Here is a 16499-nt window from a genome sequence, read left to right on the forward strand (position 1 = left end):
GAGTTTAAGGTAAAGAGCAGTCTAATCCTGTCAGCTGGGCCTCGGGAATGGAGAATGAGCAGGAGAACCAATAGAAGGCTTGGGGAGTCAGAGGTGAAGTGGGATACTTTGGGACATGGCTGGATAAGGCTTCAGAAGGATCCAGGGGACCTTGGAGGCAAACATGGGAATGTATGAAGAGACTGAATGAGAAGAATTGGCAGGGGGAAAAGAAAAGGAAAATACGAAAATACGGTAGAAATTGAGAAAATAAAATCACTTCTAACCCAGCCACCTCAGAGTTACCTGAGTTTCCATTTTGATGCATTTCTTACTAAAAGAATCACCGTAAACTGGAGCTGCACATATGTGACAGAAAATGCTGATGATTTATGTGTAGTGTGTGTGAGAGACAGTGTGCACATGTAACAGCATTGCAATCTTACCATATAATCAGCTGTATATCCCATCTTTCAGCTCAAGAATTAGCTAGCTTCTCCTGGGCATCCCACTCAAAAGAGATTTATATTTCAGCTTTATTCACTTTTGCCAAGTTGGCTAAGTTAGTCTTGACTGAATCCCTTTGTGCCTAAGTTTCTCTGTCTGGTGCCAGGAAACTGCTACTGAGTTTTCATCATTATTTTTTTTTAAGTATTTACCAATTGGAAAATGACATTTTAGCTCAGAAAAGTATAAAGTCACCAGCCACTCCTGTCCATAAACCTAAGATTCAAAGGCTCAAAAAGCCCATCATAGTTCACCTGTACTTGGTGACATGTGTTCAACATAAATAAATTTTATTTCTTTTCATTTTGAAACATGAAATATGCTGTTCAATTATTCTTTTAATTCTTCAAAAATATGTAACAGCGTTTTTTAGTTTAGGGCTTGTTCAAATGGTCACATACTCAAACTTAGATGAGCTCAAAGAGAACATTCTCCTTGAACTCTAAAAAAAGGAAATGATTCTCTTTCATAAAAAGAACTTTAGACTAGCTAACCTAGACATATGGAAATATAGTAGCCATCCACATTTTTTTTCCATTTCATTTACTTTACCACTCAGACTTTGGTGATCTTCCCGTAAGTTTGTGACTCAACTTCACTTCCAGCTGACTTAATGCTTTCATTTAACCAAGGGAAAGGAACAGGATTACTTAACAAATCCACGATCCCCAGTTAGCATGCCAGGAGCCTCAGAAGAGGCTAATCTTGTGGCTTGGCACTTTTCATCTTTTCTTTTCCCTTAAAAAAAATCAGTTCTTAAGAGTTGGCTTGCTAACCAGACATTTCTTTTACCTCTTGATGGTATTTCTGGGTCAGTTTGCTTTGATAGCTCATGAAAGACTACCCAAGAGACTGGTTATGTTGCTTGTGTGAGGCAAAACAAGCTTGGTATCTGGGCTTCCTTTGTTTCTTTTACCTAGTTAAATGATTCAGATTTGTAAAACCCAATCTCATCCACATGTATCATTTTATTCAAATTCTTGTAATAATACTGTTATCCAAGCAATTCAGACATTCTGGTTTTAATTTTACAGATGCCATAGTGGAAGAGCACAGAGCTCTTCATGTCCAGCCCAAGTCACTTAGCAAGAGTGGCTGCTGGGTTGGAGCCAAGGTCGAAAGCCCACACAGTCTAATGCATGAGTTCTAATGCCTTACAATGGCAAAAAAGAACACTTATCAGATATGTGCTTCCTAACCCCAATTGAATGTTAGACACTTACGATTTAAGTATTTGTTATTCTCTTATCATGCATTTGTTGTCTCTAATGGCAATTTGTGAGGCTAATGGAAATGTTCAGAAAATGGAGCTGAAATGGAGTTGATGGCAATAAAATCCTTCTTTCCCTTCAGTAAACCATTTATAGGAGTAGACAATATGGTTTATATTTGAAATTGATCCTAAAATCAGCAGTCCAGGAGGTAGGTTTACTCAAATTCCTAGTTTAACAGTGATACCCGGCTCACATTTCCACAAGAATAATTAGCAGGATGATATGCGGATAAAAGGTCCTAATAATTGCACATACACAGTTACACACACACGCACACACACACACACACACACACACCCTTTGGCCAGCCCATTTATGCATTGTCTTACTATAGAACCTTATTTGTGTGATTCAGAATAAAGGATTTGCAAAATTGAAGTAGGTTTAATTGATCAAAAGGAGGAAGAATGGAGGGTGGAGTGGAAATTATAGGAGTGAAGTTGGGGGGTTATTTCCTTTTATTGAATTGGGTGAAGGGTGCACAGCAAAGACACTGAGCTGACTGTTAACATGTTTTGAACTGTTAGGGAAGGGAGATGAATAAATAAGAGTGACAGGAGTTCTTACAGGGCATGTGCAAGGTGATTCTTCTTTTTCTCCTCGAGTATTTAATCTTTTAAATGTTTCTTTACAGAGAAAATTTGCATTGCTGGTCAGTGATTTTTAGAATATCATTGTGTTTTGTTTGAAGGGTTGCCAGATTTCAGAAATAGAAATTATCAGAAAACAGAAGGATTCTCTCCCACCAATTAAATTTGATTTTATTCAGGCACATTCAGTTAACAATGAATATTTTCCTGAGTATAATTAAATGTCAATATTCCATAGGACATATTTTTTTCAAAAATTTGATGTCTGAAATTGACATTTAACTGGGCATCTTCTATTTGATATGGAAATAGATATGTAAAAATTTAATTTTACTGGCTTATCTGAAAATTGGAGAAAAGTTGTATGGACACTTTTAGGCATTAGCAGATTTGCCCAAACTTGGCTGCACATTAGACTCACCCAAACCACTTTGAAATTTGAACAGGGTGTGGAGTTTGTTAAAGCATTCTGGGTGAGTTCTGTGTGAAATAGCAACGAGCTGGTGGTTCCTGTCCAGAGGTTCTTAACCTGCTCTACTCATAACACCTAGGGGATGTTAAATAGTATTCATGTCTGGATCTCATCCTGGACAAGGAAACCAACATCAAAGGGCAGGACCCTTGAAATAGTGCAGCAGCATCTAAAATAAATATGGATACTCTCTATTCTTTCCAGAACTATCCAAGGTTACAACTTTGATCTATATGGTTTTTTTTTCTGTAAAACTTAGTATAATTTAGCTTACTATAGAACTTTCAAGTGTTAAGTTATGGAAATTTGAATAATAAATCCATCTGAACTCTGGATTCATCTTCATCAAAAGCCATTAAAAAACATACAGGCAAAGTAATTGAGAAGTAACTAACACACAGCGAGTACACCAATCTTACTTAAATGAGCAGTTCAATTCTTTTCCTCAGTATTTTATGCACACCTGCATGTCCACTAGCAAAGGGACATAGATTTCTATGGCTTTAGGAAGTTCCCTCTCATGATGTCATCCCAGTCAGTTGCTCCTCCAAAAAGTGACTGCTCTTCTATCGCCATAGATTTGCTTCTCTTGATCTCAAATTTCATAGCAATGCAGTCATCCATTAGGTATTGTGTTCACTTTGGCTTGTTTCATTCAAGATGATCTTTAATTCCATTTTGGGGTCTCTAATGAGCACAGCTGCTTGAACATTATTGCATATGTTTGGTAAATATAAATCCTTCTCTTTGAGTGTATACCTGAGTGGGATTTCTCGGTTGCAGAATAAGGATATATTTAGTTTTACTAGATATTTTTTCAAAGAGGTTGAAACAATTTATGAGATTGCCAGTTGTTCCATAGCCTCACAAACAGTTGGTCAGTCTTCACGTTACACTAGGGAAAACGCCTGCAGCTTTCCCATGAAACACAGGAGGGAGGAACTTCTAGGTGCATTCAACTCACCTGTGTGTTATTTCCACTGTCTTCCCCCACAGAAGCATCCAACGTTACAACTTTGCAGGAGTATCTGCTAGTCCCTAAATATGTCACTGCTTTTACTCAGCTGCCAAATAAATCCTCAGTGTGAGTTGGTAAAGATAATGTGATAAGTAAGAAGGCAGAAATCAAAATTCCACAGACATGTTTTAAATATATACCTGGTAACCAAAAAGAAGAGAAAAAAAGAAGAAAAACCCCATACTGAACATAAACAAGGTATTTTATTTTAAAACTATTTTCTCATCTTCTGGGAACATGGTAAGATTGCATTCTCTGCTCATTTGAAGTCAATTGCATCTTTATGATTTGTGTGGCCAATAAAACATAGCTGTAGGTAAAGTAGAATACTTCTGGGAAGAGCATCTGAGTCTGTGAGCTGTGCTGCCCCCTCTCCTCTGAATTAGTACAGATCAAGATGGAGTCTCTCCCAGGGTGGGTCCTTGAGAGTGCTAAACAGACATGTTCTACTGATGGAACATCAGACATACAGTGCAAGCAAAGGACAAATTTTTGTTCTTATGGGCCATTAAATCTTTGGGGCTGTTTGTCACCACAGCATTACCTAGCCTACCCTGACTGACAATCTTTCCTTGTAAGTCTCAACATGCTCCATTGGGAAAATCTGCTGGTGCTGAATCCCAGCATGTCCCTTTACATGCCACATGCGCTCTCCAGGTTGCAGTAGTATCTGTTAGTCCTAACTCACTCATTGTCATTTGCCTGGACTCTGCAGGTAAGGGAGTTTGTGATATGACACTGTGTTCTGAACTAGGGACAACTTCTTGTTAATGGGAAAATCAGGTATCCTGAAGATTCTATTGGGAAAAAGAAAAAACCAACTAATTTTAAATAAGGGAGCCTGTTCAGTGATCTCTTGTGTCATTCAAGTGAAAAATGATTTTACATCTATTTCTTTATTGAGGTGGGGGTCTAATTACAAAATTTTGGAAGTTCTATTACATTTTGGGAAAAATGAATAGAAGAAGTTGTTTTATTTGAGGAGAGACTGAGATGGAAACATAAGACTGGAAACTTCCAGTGTAAGGGATACTTTTTCCTGTTTATAGTCAAGTTCAATTTCAGCAATTTGTCCAATTTTAAGAAGGCACTTGCAAATAACCTAGTATGCTTATATTCTGACAGTAAAATGTCCTGGAGAGAAAAACATTTAAAATTTAAAATTAGCTTACTATGTTTAAATAAATTTATCCACTCTTGAATGAATGTCTGGCTTATGGTTTGTATGTTTTTAAATGAATGCCTGGATATGGATTGTATATTTAAAAAGCACATGTGCTGGGGGATCATTCTTTTATTACTGAGCTTAGTTAGATGCAGGTAATGTTCAAGAAGATACATATGTTATTTCTTACATAAAAGTTTGTCATTGGACAGTCTGGGAATCTAGTTACAACTAGGTGGCAGTACCACTTTATCTAAGAAGTCTGCAACAGGCCACGTGTCCTCTGTCTTGTTCCACCACTCATGGTTTCCATTTTTAAGATCAGCTTCTGCTTCAAGAAAGGTGCTCTTGTGCCAGCCATCATTATGACAGTTGAGTACTCAGGAAAGAAGATAATAAATCAGAGCAAAAACATATGTCAGTTATCTGTGTGTGCATGTATGTGTTGTGTGTGTCGTACTGGGGATTGAACCCAGGGGCACTTGACTGCTAAGCTACCCTGCTTATTTATTTTTTGTTTGGGGACAAGTTCTCAGTAAGTGGCTAAAGCTGCCCTTGAGGTTACAATCCTCCCACCTCAGCTTCCTGAGTCACCAGTGAATCTTTGAAAGAAGTTGCTACACTTCATTTCTACTGGGCCAGCACACTGCGTGTCTCCACACCCAGATGCAAGAAAACTCCATGTGTATACCAGGCTTCATGGAGAGTCAGGGCGGTCGGAAGGTACAGTGTTAGGGAAGAAAGGGGAACAGTGTGGAGTAGGCATGCACAACCCCTGCACCATCACTGCCCATCACTCCTAGAGATAGTGGCATTAGAGAACCCTCCTAGCCACTATCTGGTCCTCATAGGGAGCAAGGATGACGTTTATAAAACTAATGAACCTGAAAGAAGAAATTGGGCCTGAGTTGCTCAGTCTCTCTCTTTTGCTTCTCCCTGGGGAGGTAGCCTGTCTGCAGGGAATCAATATTCCTTGCACATCCGTGCCACAAAGCTGGAGACCAGCCTCCAGTTCTGGTTTCCCACCTCTGCCTGAAAGAGAAAGAATAACTCTGATCCTATTCAGTTCTATAGACCAGAGGATATGGCATGTCCTTGAAACATCCTGTTATAGTTTGGATATGAGGTGTCTCCTGAAGTTCTTGTGTTAATACAGGAATGTTCAGAGGTGAAAAGTTTAGATGATGAGAAGTGTAACCTAAGCAGTCCATCCTAGTTGGAATGAAATGACTGGGTGGTAACTGTCAGCAGGAGAGGTGGAGCTGGAGGAGGAGGGAAACTTGGGGGCTGTTCTGCAGCCTTTCTCTGAAGCCTCTTCCCACTTCCCTCTCTCTCTGCTTCCTGGCTGCTGTGATTGGAACATCTTCCACCAAACCCTTCCTCTCTGCCTCATCTTGTGCCTGGAGCAAAGGACTCAGCCAACCTCTGGAACTGTGTGCCAAAATAAACTTCTTCCTCCTCTAAATTGTTCTTATCAGGTATTTTTTGGTCACAGTGACACAAAGCTGATGAACACACAACCTAGTCAGGATAAAAATGACTTTAGCTTCCTTCCAGTGTCTATCTCTCAAATGCTGTTTTTCACACCAACAATAAAGACACATTTTCTCTGAAATTTACAGAGCTGTCAGTGAAGACAACAGCTTCATTTCTTCCCTGATTTCCATGTCTGGACAAGTCCTTTGTCCATATCTCAAATATGTAGCTGTAACACTCCCTGAATAGAAACCCACAAAGCATTGTGGAATGGACAGAGATATAAAGACACAGGAAACACAAAGGAAAATGGAACTACTTTAAGTACTAGGAAAAATAATCATAAGAAATTCAAGGCGATAAAAGAGATGCTGACCATGGTTAGGAATATTTTCCTGGCTGATTGTCATCTGATTTGCCAGACTTCTGGTTAACCATTTCCATGTCCCCAGACATCTTCTGTCCCTATCTTCTGTCAGGCCTTCAGGTGGCAGGCTATATTTCCCTTTCTCTGTTCAGTTGATGACTTGATTCTGTTTCTGTTCATCTGATATTCCTTTTTGAACAGACAACATAGTGGAGAATGTGCGAATATTATGTATTTATATTTTTTTCTGTGAAAGACACTCCTAGATTTTCCTGTTTTGAAAAAAAATAAATAACTGCCTTTCACACAAAACACCTAAACATATATATTTTAAATTTTGCATTCTTATGATGAAAAGTCATCTTTTGCCCTAATAGTTATCTGAAATCAACACTCCTGAGTCTTAAAAACCATCTCAAAGTTTGAAAAAAAGTTTGCCTCTTTTTTGAAAAACTTGTTCACTTTCTCTCCACTAAACGAGGCGCTCTGAAAAGCCTGGAGCCACAATGTGAGCCACAGAGTCAAAGCACTGGTTCATGAGAGCCGAGACTGTTGATCCCAGCCAAGGGAAAAACAGATGCAAGGACTTCTTTCCTTTGAAGGAACAATATGTTCTTTCACGCTACTTAGAATCCATGTTAACAGCTAAGTCTATCAAATCACAGGAAAAATATATTTCATAATTTTTTTCCAGAAATTGGGATGGACCGTTTCTTCCTAAGTGTCTTCATCCAATGATTAAAAAAATTAATTTCCCACTTGATCGTAGGGTAGCTGCATTACCTTTGTTGATATTTGCATTACTTGTCCATGATTGGCACGAACCCTGTAATCCTTGCCATGCATCTCTACAAGATGCTGGTGTTTTGAGGCATACTGTGTGACCATGTGCTTTAGAATAGTTTTGAAATTTAAAATAACTTGGAACCTGGTTTTAATTTTTTTATTGTTTAACATATCAATGTTATAAAAGAGGTTGCATTAAATGTTTTAGTCTCTTTTAAATTCTTAGCATGGTGGCAAGGAAATGAATAAAAATTGGAGACCCGCACTTGGGGGCTAGTTCTACTACTAATTCACAATGTAACATTGGACACATAACCTGGCTCTCTCTCAGCTTCTACCTTTATAGATTACGATGTAGATCAAGTAGTCTTTAAAGTGTCTTCTGATTCTAAAATCGGTTCTATTCATTAAAATTTACAGATTAAGATGATAAATTCTTGGCTGAAACAAATACCATTTACTAAAGAAATTCATAGGCTGGTGCTGCCCCCTATCGTTCATGGATTTTCTTTTTTCCCACTGGGGTGGTGACTTGGCTGCATATTGATAAATATTTTGTTATTCTAATTGTCTCTCTGACATCATAAAAAAATCAAGAGTCTTAAAAACTTGTGTTATCTATGTTTTCATATATTATAATAAAAAACTAAAGACTCTAATAAGTTATTTTTAATGACTGTTAGCTAAGACAATTTAAGCAAACATGTCTTTTGAAACTCTGGAAAGACTATAAAATTTCCTAAAATAAATTTATCTAAACCTGGGTTATAAAAGAGCTGGCATCATTATCAACAAATATCTTTGACCTAACACCAGTATTAGAAATACCAAATATTTTACGGTAATTTGGAAGTTAATAATGTAGGGATAAACAATGTGTCATCTCAAATAGAAAAGTAAGATTTGAGTTCTAAAATAAAGCAACAATCTGAAAAGTCAGAATTATTTTAACAGTTATATTTTTGTTAAATAAGTTACCCGAAATATTTCTCCCTAAAATTTTTGTATTGTTTGTAAAACTAGATCATTTCCATTGGAAGCTACATTGCAGACTGGATATTTCTAAAACTCTCTTGCAGTGGAAGACCTAGAAAACCTAGCTGAAGTATAGTCAAAAGACATTCACATGCACGTGCAGATATTAGGAGAATGAAGGAACTTAGAAGCTTCTAAGTTAAAAAATAAGGAACAATCAAAAATAGCTGAGTATTAATCAGAAGCTAACACTTTCTTTGGATTCCCAGAGGGAGGGAATCACCAGTCTTCATTAGTGAGGCTCTTTGATTTCACAGACCACAAGGAGGCAGGAGGTGAGACCTGGGGCTGAAAAGTCTAACAATGACACAGAGACCCAGTAAAAGGAGAACCTTCAAAGGAACACACTCGAATGGAAAGGGTAAACTGAAAAAAATTCATCAATGCTGGCACAAGGAGATTAAGAGAAATCTTGATTTTTTTTGACCCATGGTACAGGTACAGACAAAAATATTCTCTGAATTCATAAACAAGAGTTGTTGACATTTTCTAGGGAGTCATATTTAAAATGAACTTGACTTGGAGAAGAGCAGAGTCGGGGAATAACATAAAAAGTGGGCTTCAGTTGCTACCACTGCTGGAGCACTAGAAGCAGCAAACATAAACCTCTTCAGAGAGAATGTACCCCAGGCAGGACCTCCTTGGAGCCTCATGGATTTCCAGCCATCATCCTGAACTTCAAAACACATGAGGTGACAAGCCACCACTGTTCTCTATTTCTATTCCTCTGTATTTGTTAATACCGATATAATCAAACATCCACAAGGAACAGGGGACAGTGGTTTAGCGTGTAACCTCTGAAGCTCCTGCCAGCGGGTTTGTGGATGTACAGATGGCGGTGTGACCTTGTGCAGAATACTCAACTTCAGTTTTCTCATCTCTAAAATGGGAGTTATCCCCTTCAGTAGATGAATGGATTAAAAAATGTGGCATATATCCACAATAGAATTTTACTCAGCAATAAAAGAGAATAAAAATCAAAGCATTTGCAGGTAAATGGATGCAGTCAGAGAAGATAATGCTGAGTGAAGTTAGCCAATCCCCAAAAGCAAATGGCAAATGTTTTCTCTGATATAAGGTGACTGACTCATAGTAGGGTAGGGAGAGGGAACATAGGAGGAATAGACAAACTCTAGATAGGGCAGAGGGATGGGTGGGGAAGGGAGAGGGCAGAGGGTTAGCAAGGAAGGTGGAATGTGATGGACATCATTATCCAAAGTATATGTATCAAAACACGAATTGGTGTGAACATACTTTATATACAGAGATATGAAAAATTATGTTCTACATGTGTAATAAGAATAGTGATGCATTTCACTGTCATGTATTTAAAAAATAAAAGCAATTTAAAAAGAAAGAAAATAATTAAAATGGTAGTTATCATAGTAAGCTCTATCATAGGCTTGCCATGAGAATTAAATAGATTAATATATTTCATGCAGAGTCATACATGGGATACACAAAGCACTAGAAAGTGGTGTCTGCTCTCATCATTATCAGCATTACAGTTATCATTGTTATTACAGGCAATGGGTCACATTATCCCACCTATCTCCTGCTTAGCTTGGCTTTTCACCAGAGGTGCCCAGGAGCTTATTCACCTGGCCTGGAATAAGATCTTGAGCTAAACCTAGCAGCTCTGTTTCAAAGATTTATTTGCTTTGTTGTCATCGTGGAGATATTATAGGCAGAGGCACAGTCCTCACTCTGGCCCAAGGATCTCCCTGACTTTCTCATCCACCAGGGAACACTCACCTCCCACCTACTCTGGGCAACTGGGAACATAGGGTTAGGACCACAGGACTCGCCACATTCTGGTTCCATCTAGACCAGCAGCTTTTCTGTCAGCTGCAATTCCAGGGTCTTCTCTGCCTCCTGCAGTGACTTTCATTTTCCTTCCCTTTAATCCAAGCTTCATTTTTCCTTCATTACTGTTACAGCAGGGGAAAGAAACTGCTTAGTACCCTATCTCCATGTTACTCTCACCTCCTGATGAAGCTGGGACCCACCTCTACCTCATGATGCAATTGTGAGAATCCAGTAATGTACATTTTTTAAAAGAAACGTGTATTTGTTTCATGCAATTGTTACTTAGCTTCCACTGCAACAATATATTTGCCTCTGTCGTATTTGCTGGGGAATGGAAGGCTATGTTTTCATTTCTGTCTCCTTGAACACCTAGCAGTGAGTGTCATACACATATTAGGACTTTCATCCATTCATTTGAAAAACACTGAGCTTAGTAAACCTATCAGACCACCCTGTCCTGGGCTTGCAGTTTGCTGTAGTGAACAGTCAATCCCTGCTTTGTTTGAGGAGTTTGCTAAACTGGTCTTTTCAATTGTGCTCACCCTGAATTCATCTTGCAGAGGTAGCTATATATGCAGTTCATCTTACCTCCAATAGTGCCAGGAAGTTTCCCTGGCATGCAGCCTATGCAGCCTGTCTTACTTGTCTGACAGAAAAATATTCTATGGTACCTGAGATGGGGCTAGTGGCATGTGGTTGTGAGTATTCCAACACCCATTTGGGGCATGTTCCAAAGATGTGTGTTTTGTTTAAGCATCTATATTATCCATTAGCTTGTGAGCCCTGGAAAGCAGTAATTATTTATTTTGCATTTTTGTATTTCCCTTTGCCTTGCAGAAATAGCTCAGTGCCTGAATTTAGCAGATGCTCAATAACTTAAGTATTAGAAGGATAAAAGAGTGGAGAAAATGGTAACATTTTTAAAAAAGACTTTTTGTATTTTTTAGTTGTAGATAGACACAGTATCTTTTATTTTATCCATTTTTATGTGGTGCTGAGGATTGAACCCAGTGCCTCACACATGCTAGGCAAGTGCATTACCACTGAACCACCACCCCAGCCCAGGATAGTTACATTTTTTGACTGGTGGCTATAACAAATATTTCAAAAAATATATATATTGTTTTTGTTTTTCCTGTTTTTTTTTTTTTCATTTTAGCAAGTTCTAAGTAAGGGCCTACCACCTGCTATTATTAGACAGGCTAACTAATATCCAGTCAGAGCATACTGCCTCACCTTGAGTATACAATGTTCCATTCTGTTTTTCTCTTTTATGTGATTTATAACTTAAGAAGCCTTGGGGCAAATGGGAAATGCATTGTGAAGTTATGGGAACGATCCACTTTGAACATTAGCCAGCACTTGTCAAACAGCTGAATTTGATATTTGTCTATTAAATCCAGATCTTTGGGTTTTCCAAACTTTCCTCTTTCAATGTGAATTAAATTAAACCTTGAGCATTAAGAGGAAAAAAATGAGAAGTAGCCAGTTTGTCCCAGTAGGGGCAAGATGTCGGTTTCTGGAATAACTGTTTATTCTATATTTCTGTTTAATTGGTTGGAAAATTCACCTAGTAAGTTAGTCTTGTAACCCATCTCTTTTGCATAAATTCTGGCAAATCTGCTTAAGAAAAAAAGTGCTTTAAATTGCAGTGTTTAGTGACATAGCTGCAAGTTCTAGCAGGTTTCCTGCATAATACAGTAACATTGCTATTATATTAGAAATTCAAATGCACCTTAAATAACTGGATTAGCCCTTGTAACTAACTTGGTTACATAGGAATCTTAGTTTCTATTGTTGAACACCACAAAAGTGACTTTATGAATACTATATTAATATAAAAAGGCAAGGACATTGAATGAGCCTAATCCCTAATCTGAAATTGCTTCAGAAATCCCTTTGGTAAAAAATACTCAAAGAATCATGGGCTAGGATGATGGCTCAGTGGTAGAGTATTTGCCTAGGATGTGTGAGGCACTGGGTTCGATTCTCAGTACCACATCTAAATAAATAAATTAAAACAAAAGTCCTCAACAACTAAAAAAAAAAAAAAAAAAAAACCCTCAAAGAATCAATTATAACTCAAAGAATTAGACAGTATTTTACTATTAACCACATTACATTTATTTGAAAGCCAAAACAACATGAGCAAATATTTAAAAACACATGCATTTTAGAAAAACGGCTTCTGTTTGTTTTTTAGTCCATCTGATTAATTTTACACAATGAAATGTCATTAAGTAATGATAATGTGAACTGTATGTTAAAACATGATGTATAACATTGTTTTAGAGAAAGAGACATTGTAACTGAAAAAGATATGTTAATACCATAAAACCTTAAACAGAAAGTAAAACATGTTATATTTTATACTATTAATATGTTGCACGTCTTTGAATACTGAGAAGTAACAGTAAAAAATTCACATACATAAACTTTCTGAATAAGATTTGTCTGGTTTTCTATATAAAATGTCAGACCTCATTACAGAAAACACTTTTCACTTATCTGTTTAGGATCATAATTTCATTTTCAAATATAAGGCAATTATTATTTTAGAAAGCAGCAGCTCTTGCAATTTTTTAAAAAAGCTCTTAGCAGCATGTAAAAATGAATATTACAAATAAGTAAGTAAAACAACTTTTACCATTAAAATATTAGTATAATTTTAAAATGAGACCCCTTTCTTTCATTGCAAAAAGAATGAGGGCTAAGGCTTTCATCTCAAAACACTCCATCTGAGAATACTCAGGTTTGCTTTAGCTAATATGTCATAGAGGAATGCATCCCATTCTATCACTGGCTGTGTTGAAAGAACACCGTCCGTACCCAGGTAGGAAGTGGATAGGCAACAGAGTCAAGTCAGTCCATGTATTCATTTAAACACCCTATTTTTTTGTTGTTGTTGTTTTGTTTTTGTTTTTGTTTTTGTTTTGTTTTTGTACCCTAGCCTTTTTTTCATGTTTTATTTGAAAGAGGGGCTCTCCAAGTTGCTAGGGCCTTGGTAAGTTGCTGAGGTTGATCTTGGACTTGAAATCCTCCTGCCTTGGCCTCCCAAGTGGCTGGGATTACAGGTGTGTACTGCTGTGCCCTGCCCCACCCTGCTTTTAATTACAAAGAAGCACAAGGGATGCTTTGACTCTGTCAGTCTGGCATAATCCTTATTGATAACTTATAGACCGTGCAGAACTACCATGATGGCTATGTTTCACTATTTTCTTCATGTAAAGATTTATGCAATATGTAAATAAAAAGCAGCAAAGCAGTATTAAGCAGCATCAGGATTTGTAGCTTGAACTTTTATAATCTGCTACACAAAATGTTACATTTAAAAATTGAAAAAGTATCTACATTTCTTGCCATTGGAGCAGTTTTATGGTCACCTGGGATTTTGAAAGGAAAAAAAAAGTCATTTATTTTGTATCACATCCAGTGAGATAAAGAGATTCAACAGGCAATATTTGAGATTCATGTGTAAGGCATTGGTGACCAACAGACATTCTACATTAAATGTGCAAATTATTATGTATAGATGTATTGAATGCAGGGTTCCTGTAAGGACATTAATGTCCCTAGGATAATGAGATCTTGGTTAGCTGTGGTCCTGGTCAGCTGTTTTCCTGATAGTCTGATCCTGCCTTTAGATATACACAGCTTCTGATTGTCTATGTCCAGGAATAAAAAAAAAATAGCATGTAATATATAAAAATTATAATAAAAAAGAATACATGTTTTATTTTGTAATAAAATTGAATTTCTTGCTGAAATTTTTATAAACTTGGAAGAATGGGCTTCTTTAGTTTGTTTGTTTTGGGGGGGATTTTTGGTACCAGGCATTGCATCCAGGGGGGCATTCAACCACTGAGCCACATCCCCAGCTATTGCTTATATTTTATTTAGAGACAGGGTCTTGCTGAGTTGCTTAGGGCCTCACGGAATTGCTTAGGCAGGCTTTGGACTCAAGATCCTCTGCCTCAGCCTCCTGAGCCACTGGGATTACAGGCATGTACCACTGTGCCTGGCCAGAATGAGGTTTGAATACTGGTGCACAAGTAAAAATTTCCTTTTACAATACAATCTAATATTTCTGTCTGTCTACCCTTTGGTCTTTACAGATGAAGTATATAATTATTTTTCCCAGGAATCAAGCTTGCCTCCTACTAAAGGACATATTAATGGAGAGAAGTAAGGGGAAAAGGTTAGAGATAGAAGCCAGGTCCCAACAGCAGTCTGTCATTTCGCTACCTATAGGTATGGGAACTCTGGATTCATGTTCCCACATCCCAGGGCCACAGCATTAAAAAGCTTGTTTGTATGTGCTTCCTTGGTAAATGGTTGTTGCTTCTCAGAAGGAATTCCCAGGCCACCGGGTAGACAGATTCTGAGCTGAAGCACATGTTCTGACTGTGGTCTTGGACTCACACTCTCAGTCTGGCTGTCAAAGCTTACCCCCAATACAAAGAATCTGCAAAGCAGAGACATATACTTGCAAATAATTGAGGGTTAACTGTAAGCCTAAGGCAGCTTTTTCCATTTTTTTGCATTAACCATAATTGATGATTGGCTGTGTCTCTCTATCTTGATGAGCGTTGTGGTGGAGACCTTTCAAAGTACATGAAGTCCTGAAATTGGAAAAAGAATCACATGTTGACAGATGGATAAGTACATAGATAATCACATAAAATATGTACATTACTATCCTTCATAATTTACTAGGGAACTCTCCCATTCCTGTTACAATAAATACATCTAATGAAATCTTTATGAAGAGGAACTTTATGTTAACAGCAGCAATTAAAAATTTGGAAATGTGGTAGACAATAAGCTTTCCATTTCCAGTAGTGATTAACAAAACTTTATCATTAGAAGGAGGAAAAACTTAATAAATCTGAGGATGGTACAACACCAGGAGTAGACTGACAGGCACTGAGAACTGGGAAAAGGGCATTGGCTTGAAGCTAATTTCACTAAAAATCCCAGAATGTATACTATGAAGTAGTGAGAATGATAAATAATACGAAATGATGTAAAATCCATTGAATGCCTAATATCTTCCAAGCACTCTCCTGACTACTTGTGTGATAGCTAATATCCACACCCTTAAAAATGTAAGTCTTTTATCTCTATTTATACACGAGGAAACTGAGGATCTCAAATGCTAAATGCTTTGCAAAATATGTACCTAGAATGTGGCACAGACATGACATAATTCTTGAAACACTGGCCAGAAAATTAGACAAAAGAAATTAAAGGGATACAGATAGGAAAAGAAGAACTCAAATTAACACTATTTTCTGATGATATGATTCTGTATCTACAAGACCCAAAATATTCCACCAGAAAACTTTTAGAACTAGTAAATGAATTCAGCAAAGCAGCATATAAAATCAGCACCCATAAATTAAAGGCATTTCTGTATATCAATGAGAAATCCTCTGAAAGGATTTCTACACCATTTACGATAGAATAAAAAAATAAAATAAAATAAAATACTCGGGAATCAATTTAACTAAAGAGGTGAAAGATCTTTACAATGGAAACTACAGAATGCTAAAGAAAGAAATTTAAAAGGACGTAGAGATGGAAAGATCTACCTTGTTCTTGAATAGGAAGAATTAATATTGTCAAAATGACCATACTACCAAAAACACTATACAGATTTAATGCAATTTCAATCAAAATCCCAATGACATTCTTCATAGAAATAGAAAAAGTAGTCATGAAATTCATCTGGAAAAATTAGAGACTCAGAATAGCTAAAGCAATCCTTAGCAGGAAAAATGAACCAGGAGGCATCACTATACCAGACCTTAAACTATAGTAACAAAAACAGCACTATATTGGTACCAAAATAGATTTATAGACCAATGATACAGAATAAAGGACACACAGACTAACCCACATAGTTACAGTTATCTTATATTAGACAAAGGTGCCAAAAACGTACATTGGAGAAAAGACAGCCTCTTCAACAAATTGTGCTGGGAAAACTAGAAATCCATATGCAACAAAATGAAATTA

General features: G+C 37.2%; 1 protein-coding gene across 2 annotated transcripts in view; it reads right to left on the bottom strand.

Annotated features, from left to right (window-relative positions):
- Positions 1–12578: 12578 nt before the first annotated feature.
- Plscr4 (phospholipid scramblase 4) overlaps positions 12579–16499 on the bottom strand; it is a 46229-nt gene continuing 42308 nt past the window's right edge. For both annotated transcript variants that reach the window (XM_013358790.4, XM_040269917.2), the window contains one exon: positions 12579–15100. In XM_013358790.4, the coding sequence (XP_013214244.2) occupies positions 15053–15100 (48 nt within the window). In that variant the 3' untranslated portion in view covers positions 12579–15052. The remainder of the gene's footprint in view (positions 15101–16499) is intronic.

This window comes from Ictidomys tridecemlineatus, chromosome 3 (genome assembly GCF_052094955.1).
Source record: "Ictidomys tridecemlineatus isolate mIctTri1 chromosome 3, mIctTri1.hap1, whole genome shotgun sequence".
Classification (NCBI taxonomy): Eukaryota; Metazoa; Chordata; class Mammalia; order Rodentia; family Sciuridae; genus Ictidomys; species Ictidomys tridecemlineatus.